This window comes from Ammospiza nelsoni, chromosome 9 (assembly GCF_027579445.1).
Source record: "Ammospiza nelsoni isolate bAmmNel1 chromosome 9, bAmmNel1.pri, whole genome shotgun sequence".
Taxonomy (NCBI): Eukaryota; Metazoa; Chordata; class Aves; order Passeriformes; family Passerellidae; genus Ammospiza; species Ammospiza nelsoni.
The window spans coordinates 8,177,984-8,187,184 of record NC_080641.1 but is presented as its reverse complement, the minus strand read 5'-3'; the positions used below and the strand labels follow the sequence as shown (position 1 = coordinate 8,187,184).

Here is a 9,201-nt window from a genome sequence, read left to right as displayed (position 1 = left end):
GCCCTTCCAATCCTGTGCCCTCATCCCATTGGCCCTGGTGTTCTGCCCTGCCCTTCAAAATCCCAATATAAACTCCTGCTTTCCGTCTTTTGAGTGGCTCTTCATTTCTGGACTCTTATGATGAAAAAGCTCAATAAAGCTCTCTTTGGAACCCTACAGAAAGAGCTGAAATGATCCAGTGTGAGCACAGATGTGTCTGTGCCACCGAGGTGTGTTTTTCAAGAAGCTTCTTCAGGAAAGCTGTGTCACTGATGCTCCAGGAGCAGTCTGCTCTGCAGATGCTGTGCATGGATCAGCTCTCTTCTCTGACACCAGAACAGAGCACAGGAGCAATCCCTGGAAATTCTTCCCAGCAGCCAGATCACCCCAGAGAGATAAATCACAGCCTGGCTGGGTTTAGTCACTGCTCTGTTTTGAGGCTGCCTGTTGCATAACAGCAGAACAACAAAATCTTGTGCCAGCTCCTAGTGCCTCCCCAGCCAGGGTGCCCTTTTGCACCTGCCACAACAGAATTCTCCCCTCAATGACATGGGGACAGCAATGGAATCACCATATCCCTTAAAATATAGCTCAGGTGCTGTTCTTGAAGGGTTTCAGTTGGGATGGGTTCTATGTAGGACCAAAATAAAAAGTAGATTTTCCCACAAGGGAAAATGCTGATCAAAACAGAGCCCTGACATTATTTCTTCACAGTGGGACAATAAGCAGTGATGTTTAAAGCATGTCATTGAAATATTTGTATGGATCTCTTTTAAACACAGCATATTTTGTAGATGAGAATGACAAAAAGAAGTCATAATAGAAAACTCACTAATTTCTCACCATTAAGGTAAGTGCCTCAGCCACATTGCAGGCTCATATGCTTATCCTGACCCAGCCCTTCACTGGAACAGCACAGTGATGGTAGAAGTTGCAAAGGTCACAGAAAGCAGGAAATGTGGCATTTTACAGGAGGCTGGAGGAGCCCAGCCTGTGGCCTCACTTCTCTTCATGCAAGAGCAGAAATGCTGCCATGGCCCAGGGCACCCCATAGCCCCCTGCTCCCCCCACTGCTGAGACCTGGGCACCCATCTCGGGGTGTCCTCCTGCCTTCTGGGCATGAAAAACACACAATGAGCAAGAAAACAAAAAAAAAAAGAACAGGGAGGAAGGGTAAAAAACCCAAAAATATTGGTGCAAGAGGAGCCAGCATTCTCCAGGTTGCATTTTCACATCAACAGCTGTGTAGTCAAACTTTCATAATGTATTCAAGAGGTTCCCAGGACCCTCAGAAGGACCTTTGCTCCAAGGCAGGAGCACTGATGCAGCACTGGTGGTTTGACAGTGCTGCAGAACCTCTCTTCATGTGCAGAGGGGATGGGGGAACCTCGTTCCTAAAGGAGCGTAGAGTCAGTTTTTTATTTGAGTTTATTTCAAGTTTGTTTCTGCATGGGGTCATTGAAAGATCAATGATCGGAGTTTGGGAAAAAACCCCACAAAAAACAAAAAAACAAACAAACAAAAAAAAATGCCCCAAAAACCAAAGAAACCAAACCAACAAAGAAAAAAAAAAAAAAAAACACAAACAAACAAACAAAACCACACCGGAAAAAAAAAAAAAAAAACAAAAACCAACAAAAAAACACTAAAAAAAAGAAAAAAACACAAAAAAGCCCCACAAAAACCAACCTTTTCAAGCAACATACAATCACAGTGCAAATCACAGCATCCAAAGCTTGTGGTTGTTAGACCAGATTCTTTGGAATTTTTCCTAATTCAAGTCCTCCATACTCTGTCCCTGGATGTGCTTTATTCCATCTCCTTACACACCTCTTCAGCTCTTTTTGAGGTGAATAAATAAGAAATAAAAGGACTGATGGTGAATCAGACATGGGGCAGGAGGCAGTGCCATGCTATAGAGAAGGCTCCTGGAAGTCTGCGAGGTGGCTGTACCTGGGGTTCTGCCGTAAGCTGTTGTACACATACATGGTGAGTTCTGGGAAAACCTCCAGGAAATACTCAGCATAGTCTCCTATTTTGTTGGTGATCCTGAAAGAGAACAAAAGCAAACAGGATTTTGAAAGCCTGTCCAAGGGGAGGATGCCCTTGCAGAAAAAAAGCCATTCCAGAGAGGCTTTCTGATAACTTGGAGAGGTTTCCTAGAAATCCCAGAGCTGCAACTTTTCTACTCCTCAATCCTTTTTTCTTTTTTTTTTTTTTTTTTTGGCTAATGCTCCAACACCTCCATGTGTCTTTCACTTTCATCTTGGGTAGATCTCTCAAGCACGTGGTGGGGATACTTGGGCTTGTCCTGGGCAAAGACAGGACTTGGTGATCCTTGAGGGTCCTCTCCAACTCAGGATATTCTCTGATTCTATGGCAGGGGCAAGGATGAGAACACTTACTTTTCATCTTTATGTTCATCCATGTTTCTCATGAGCCTCAGCAGTTGGGTGACATTATTTCTGTATTTGGTAGGTTTTGCATTCCTGGGTTTTTCCATGGCATGTAAAATATCTTTGTCAATCTGAAAGAAAGCACACAGATTATTCCCTGCCTTTCACACCCCACAAAACCCAATAGACTTCAAAGATTTGCTAGCCAATTTGAGAATGATCAACCCCTTTTATCACCCCAGTTAGCAGAGCTCCCTTTAGTATCAACATCCTCTGACTACATGCAAAACAATTCCACTGAATTGTTATTTCCAGTTGTCTGTATTTTGTGTGGGGCTACTTTTTCCAGTTCCATTTTTAAACACTCAGAAAATCTTCTGCCTGAATGTCCAGCTCAAGCCTGATACCAACCCAAATTCCAGAGAATTACCATTTTGGTCCACTGTGGATAAGGAAAAGCTTTCTTAGTGACATTAGGATCTTGAAAAACACTTTTTTTGTTTTGGTCATCTTTGATTTTATTCCATATACTCTTCAGGAAGTTGAACCTGCTGTGGGATGAGAAGCTTCATTAGCTGCAGTGGGATCTCCCAGTGGGATTTCCCAGCACTACAGGCAATTCCCACAGCAAAATTCCACGTCCTTTGTACTCCCAGGCCTTACCTCTGAATGCTCCAGAAATAGGGATGTTTGCTCAACCCTTCCAAGCCTCGTTCATCAGGAGAGGACAGGCTTTGTACCAGGTCCAGAGCCTCTGTGTAATCTGGGGAATTGGGAGCCAAATCCTCAATTCCAACTTGCTGGAGGGTTTTCCTACCCCCTGTTAAAATGTAGAGCACGAGCCTGCCCAGGGCCTGCAAAGAGACATCACTGCTCCCGTGTCACTGGCACCCAGCCTCCAGCCCTATGGAAGAGGACTCATATCCCCAAACCCTGCAGGGGCTCAGAAGTATAAAATACACACCTGTTGGAACCCTGGTCACTGAGAAGTTTAGACTTTTATCCCATCTCATTACCCTTTCTGTGCTGAAAGGCACTGACCCCCAAAAGAACACTGCGTTTCACCTGAAGCCACGGAGAAGGCTTCCAAAATTGAATGATAAAACTGAGATTATGGGTGTGTAGTTTGATTAAAAGTGTGTAATATCACATGGTGGAAAACTTAGAGTTTAAGGGTTTAGACTATAGTAATAAATATAAAGCAAGATGGAGGTTTTAGGGCAGAGGCTGGTCCTTCTTCTTCACCTTCTTCTCCATGGGTTTGGGTGGTTTTGTGTAATTGGATAAAAAAGTCCATGTTGTGGGCTACAGGTGGTTGGGATAAAAGTAAAAATAATTAAAATGGGTTGGGTCATTGGGTTAAAAGTAAAAAAGATTTAGGTGTTATTTCTCAGTTGGACAGTTTATCCTTAAAAGGCCTTGTAGACCGAGAGAGACATGGCTCCATTTTTAGTTTGTTAGAGTGAAGTGCTCTAGAACTCAGGGTTTGTGAGACTGCAATATAGATAAGAACTACTGAACATCCGAGTCCCAACAAGAAATACCATCTATATGCATTTAATCCTGACCCTGGCAAAAAGAAGTTAAGACTCAACACACCCAACACAAACCTCGAAGCTGTGTGCACCAGGACAAAGGAGATGGGCATCCAAACCAACATCCCTCTTATGCAACACCTGTCACTACACCAATTTCCCCACAAATCAAAAACATTTTCTAGCTGGAAATTCAAAAAGCCTTTCCCTAGGACCCACAGCTACAGAGCACCCAAGATTTTAAGCCACAGGTTGGTTCACAGAGAACTTACCTGTAGATCTGACTTTACAAGTTCTTCTTGGCCTTCAATCGACCTTCTTTTATTACCAAAGTCCGCCAAGTAAATTTTGCCACCTAAATCTGGGGAAATAAGAGAAATTGTTAGCAAATAAAGGTGGCAAACTTCATATGGTCCATTGCTGACTTCTGGATGGCCCCTTCTTTAAAACACAGTTCTCTGGAGGCACCTGTGATGGGTTGGTCTGCCTGCAGAGCCCTGGAGCAGTGGGGAGACCTAATGGGATGTGTAAGCTTGTTCTCTCTGTGAACCTATCTGTACTTATTTAAAGAGCAGATCTGTCACAGACATATTTTATGAAAAATCCTCTCATTAGGATCTTTTCTCCTGAGAAGCTGAGAGGCCTCGGAAACAAAATGTAAACAATGGTTATCTGCTGCTGTGGAATACAACAGATGGATCTGTGATTGGTCTCATGTGGTTGTTTTTCATTCATGGCCAATCACAGTCCAGCTGGCTCAGACTCAGGTCAGTCACAAGATTTTATTATCATTCCATTCCTTTCATTTCAAGCCTTCTGATGAAATCCTTTCTTCTATTCTTTTAGTATATTTTAATATAATATACATCATAAAATAATAAATCAGCCTTCTGAAACATGGAGTCAAGATTCTCCTCTCTTCCCTCGTCCTGGGACCCCTGTGAACAGCACCACAGAGATCTAAAGCCACCCCATTCAGCACAAAGACATCTCTACTTTTACAGACAGCTGTGAGGCACCTTCTTCTCTAAACTTCAGGGAGAGCAAAATGAAAACATAAAGAAAGCAAAATGAAAGTATAAGGAAATCAAAACGTAACCTATTACGAAGTTCCCGGGTTGTAGATCCTGGTGAGCAAACCCAAGGGAGTGTAACTCTCTCAGTGCCTGGAAGATGGTCTTCAGAGCAGCTTTGTAATCCTTCTGGTCCTCAGGGTCCTGCAGGTGCTCCTGGAGGTTTTTCTCCCAGAGTGGGAAGCACAAGTACATGCAGCCTTTTTCCTTCTCAGACTGGAAGAGCTTCAGTAGATGTTCACTGTGAGAACATTTTTCAAGGAACTCTTTCTCTCTGTCGCCCTCTGCACTGCAAGTTATTTGCACTGCCACCTCTGTCCCCCCATGGAGCCCGAGGTAGATGCCATCCTGAATTTTCTGCTGGATGTATGGAAATGTCTTCAGTTTGCCAATCATGGGGCGATACATTTGATCGAGGCTTTTCAGCTGATCCCTCCAGCGTTTGCTGTGTGGCTCCCATGCTCTGGGGGTTTCTGGAACAAACCTGACCTTATGCTCACGAAGAAGATTTTCCATGCTGGGAGAACGATTCCTCCTGGCAACTGCAATCAGGTTCCCACGATCCGTCCTCGCTCCCTTTTCACACAACAACTTTGCTATTCTGCGATCATCTTTCTCCACAGCCACCATCAGGGCTGTGTTGCCTTCCTCATCTGCATCATCAATATCTATCTCATCCTTCTCCAGCAAAGCTGTCACCAGCTCCAGGCTCTCCATTTCAACAGCCAGGATGAGGGCAGTTTTCCCACATTCATCTTTGCTCTTCACATCCACACCGTGCTCCAGCAGGAAATGAACTATGGGCACAGGTGACACATGCTTTCTTTTGCCTGAACCCTCCTTTAGGGCATGGATCAGGGCATTCCTGTCTCTGTTGTCACGGATGTTCACATCAGCCCCCATCTCCTGGACCAGGATTTTCACAGCTGAGAAGTGGCGCTCCCTGCAAGCGTCCATCAGCGCTGTGGCCCCTCCTTTGTGCAGCTTGGCTTTCTCCTGGCTGGGCTCCCTCCTCAAATTCACCTTTGCCCCTCTGCTGTAGAGGAACCTCAAAGCTTCCTCCCTCCCGTACCACGCAGCCTCCATGAAGGCTGTGAAGCCATTGATGTCCTGCTCGTGGATGTCTGAGCCACGCTCCAGGAGGAGCTCCAGGACCTCCACGTTCCCTGCAATCCCTGCCTCAGTAAAGGCAGTGCCCCCATTGTCCTTCCTGGCATGCACAGAGGCTCCCCTGGCCAGCAGAAGCCGGACCAGCTCCTCCTCATCGATCCTCACTGCGGTCTGCAGGGGTGTCCAGCCACTGCCCACCTTGGAATTCACATCTGCCCCTAGCTCCAGCAGCTCCAGCACAGCTGCTTTGTTCTTGCTGTACACAGCATCATTTAGCTCTGAGTTAAGGACTTCTGCTGTCTTCGTTCTGGGAAGGGTGGAGGTCTCCTGGTTGTGAGCTGGGGGCTCCATGGTAGTCAGTGGGAGGGCTCTGGGTTCACCACCAGAACCCAGGGCTCCACAGAAGGATGGAGAGGTGCAGTGCTCAGAGGGAGGGCTCTGGGTTCACCACCTGAAGGATGGGAGAGGTGTGATGGTCAGAGAGAGGGCTCTGTGTTCACCACCAGAAGGATGGGAGAGGTGTGATGGTCACAGGGAGGGTTCTGTGTTCCCCATCAGAAGGAGGGAGAGGTGCAGTGCTCTCTGAAGGATCTGAAGGATGCAGTGCATCTCCTGAAGGATGGGAGAGGTGCAGTGCTCAGTGCTTTCAGAGTGGGGCATGTGCCAGGCGAGGCCCGTCAAACACATTGGGGCTACTTTTGAGGGCTCTGTGGTCTTCACCTGATTAATGAACAGAAAATATTGTTTCATTAGCCTGTGAATGCTCACCATTTACACTCCATATGTCCTGTGAGAGGGGCAGCTGAGGACAGCAGTGCCAGTGCCAGCTGGGAGAGCCAAGGCCTGGAGAGAAGCACAGCTTTAGCACTCATGGACCCCTTGTTTCCTTGCCTGGCCCCAGCCCCTCAGGTGATGGTGTGTGAGTGACTGGGGAGAATCATTGAAATTGTAAACAAATATGTTCCACCAAAGTCTTTGTACCTAAATTTAATTTGGATTTTTGCCATTTAACCAGTGCTTTCCCTCCCACTTTTCCATTAGTACCATCTCCATGGAGCTGCTACAATGCCAATAGAAGGGAAAGACCCAAATCCTCTAAAGATGTTGTCTAGAAGAGGCATAATTATTGTTTTCTCATGTCTTTATAGCCTCCTACTCCTTCAGCAATACTCACATGCTGCCACACACATGGATTTTACCCCTGCTTCTCCTCTAATCCTGATTTGTTTGGCTTTTTGAATTTTCCTGTATTCAAGAGAACTGGCATGCCTTTCATCCAACCCATTTCAAATCCAGCCCCTCCTGCACACATTTTCCTATGATTTCAGAGAGGGGAGAACATCAGTATAAGAATTCCCAGCTAGAGATTTTCTGACTTGGAGAATTTGCTGTGCTGACTACATTTCCCCCCCTCTTTTTAATTTGAGGAGAGTATTTTATGAGAGAATAAAGCCCATTAGTCAAGGTCAGGATGGTTTTCACTGAGCTTAAGCACAAGGTGTTCTTGAAAGTGCAGCTCTCTTTAACTTGGTTCTTGTTTATACAGGTAGAAGCTGATGAGGATTTAACTCAGGGGAAAGCACATTCCCTCCAGCCCCTCTCCCACAGGTGTCCCTGCTGCTTTTGCTGTAAATATCACCTCAGACTCATCCCAGTTTACCTGATAAGCCATCAGTGATAGGTGGAGATGGACATTCCCCTTCAGTTTTGGATGGCAGCCACACACAGTCCTGACTGCCCGTGATCCAACACCTGCAGTGAGACAGAAATCCTTAATCCCTCCTGCTTCTACAGGCCAAGAGGAGACCTCTCCTGACAGGAAGCCTCTCCTAAGCTTTTCACCATGTTAGGAGATTGATCAGGAAGGACTTAATTTGCCTTTATCTATCTGATATCTAGAAAAAGTGGGGTTCCAATACCCATTTTCTGATCAGCACTTTAAGGAGTTACTGCCTGACAAGCATGAAATGGAAATAAATTACCTAAGCAAATCAGGAAAGGGACAGAGAAGTCTTAAGGTATAAAAGCAAAGTATAAATTTACATGAATTTACCCTCAGGAAAGCCAAAGAATGGGTTGTGGATGGTTTATTTCCCTGCTCAACAGGAAATAAATAAACTGTGTTTGTTTCTTGAATTTCAAGAATTTCAAGAAACAAACACAGTATTTCATTTATTTTAATGCATTTCATTTCCTTGTATTAATTTCTATACCTTTGCCACACATTAAAAAAAACCAAAAAAGTTACTTTCCTGGCCAGAAAAGCAGCACAGCATCCTCTGGTCACAGTGGGGCTCAAGTTCCTCACCCCTGTCAGGACAGCAGAACCCTAGGGAGGAGGAAGAGAGGGGCTGAGCACCTTCCTCCTCCTCCTCCTCCTCCTCCGAGCAGCAGAGTCACATGACCTGCACTCCAGGAAATGTTTAAATATTTCTATCCCCGCCCCACTGACTTTTGACCATGCCTGGGTGTCGCCATGTATCACCCAGCCCTGCCCACAATGACACAGCCACCAAGGTGTTCCCAGATAAGTGCTGGCCTGGCCAGGAGGATGCTGGGGTTCTGGGGGAGGCGCATGCAGGAAAGTAACTTTTTTTTTTTTTTAGGTTACTATATGTTAAATATAGTTTTAGGTTATAACATAAGGTTAAAATAGAAACTGTGATATGTAAGATATTTTTTTAAAGAAAGGACTCACACTAAGATAGCAGCCACAGGACACCTGAATCTTTCAGAGAAAGAGAATTTATTGCTCCATTGTCAGGAGAAATGAACTTCTTCCCGCCTCACTCAGCCCTGAAGACACCGTCAGGATTCAGAGGAAGAAGCTGACACTGACCAGACAGAATCCTGTGTTTGAATGGAATTTATGCATCATGGATGAGGTGTATGAATATGCAACAGGCTGTTGCTTTTAAGGGTTAATCCTCTGTTAGCGTGGGTCCTTTTTTGGGCTTATTTTGCCCAGAAAGAGGTACCTGGACTGTCTGTAATTCTTTGTTTCTATTGTCTCATATTGTCCTAATCCAAATTGTCCAAATTATTATTACTCTAATTATATTGCTATTTTTAGAACCATTTTATAATTCTTAAACTTTTAAAATTTTA

The 9,201-nt window shown here is 45.1% G+C and overlaps 1 protein-coding gene across 1 annotated transcript; it reads right to left on the bottom strand.

Annotated features, from left to right (window-relative positions):
• Window positions 1-1,585: 1,585 nt before the first annotated feature.
• Window positions 1,586-7,848, bottom strand: RNASEL (ribonuclease L). Its single transcript, XM_059478495.1, has 7 exons — window positions 7,754-7,848; window positions 5,010-6,813; window positions 4,183-4,271; window positions 3,039-3,229; window positions 2,806-2,923; window positions 2,385-2,506; window positions 1,586-2,028 (listed from the first exon to the last, which is right to left on the bottom strand). Exons 2-7 carry the CDS (start codon window positions 6,442-6,444, stop codon window positions 1,893-1,895), a joined length of 2,091 nt encoding a protein of 696 aa, XP_059334478.1. The 5' UTR covers window positions 6,445-6,813; window positions 7,754-7,848; the 3' UTR covers window positions 1,586-1,892.
• Between the last annotated feature and the right edge of the window lie 1,353 nt (window positions 7,849-9,201).

Coding starts and splice junctions, on each gene's coding strand:
- RNASEL (XM_059478495.1), bottom strand. CDS start 6,444: ATGGAGCCCCCAGCTCACAACCAGGAGACCTCCACCCTTCCCAGAACG. Junction 4,272..5,009: donor ACCCGGGAACTTCGTAATAG/GTTACGTTTTGA, acceptor TTATTTCCCCAG/ATTTAGGTGGCAAAATTTAC. Junction 3,230..4,182: donor TTGTAAAGTCAGATCTACAG/GTAAGTTCTCTG, acceptor GTCTCTTTGCAG/GCCCTGGGCAGGCTCGTGCT.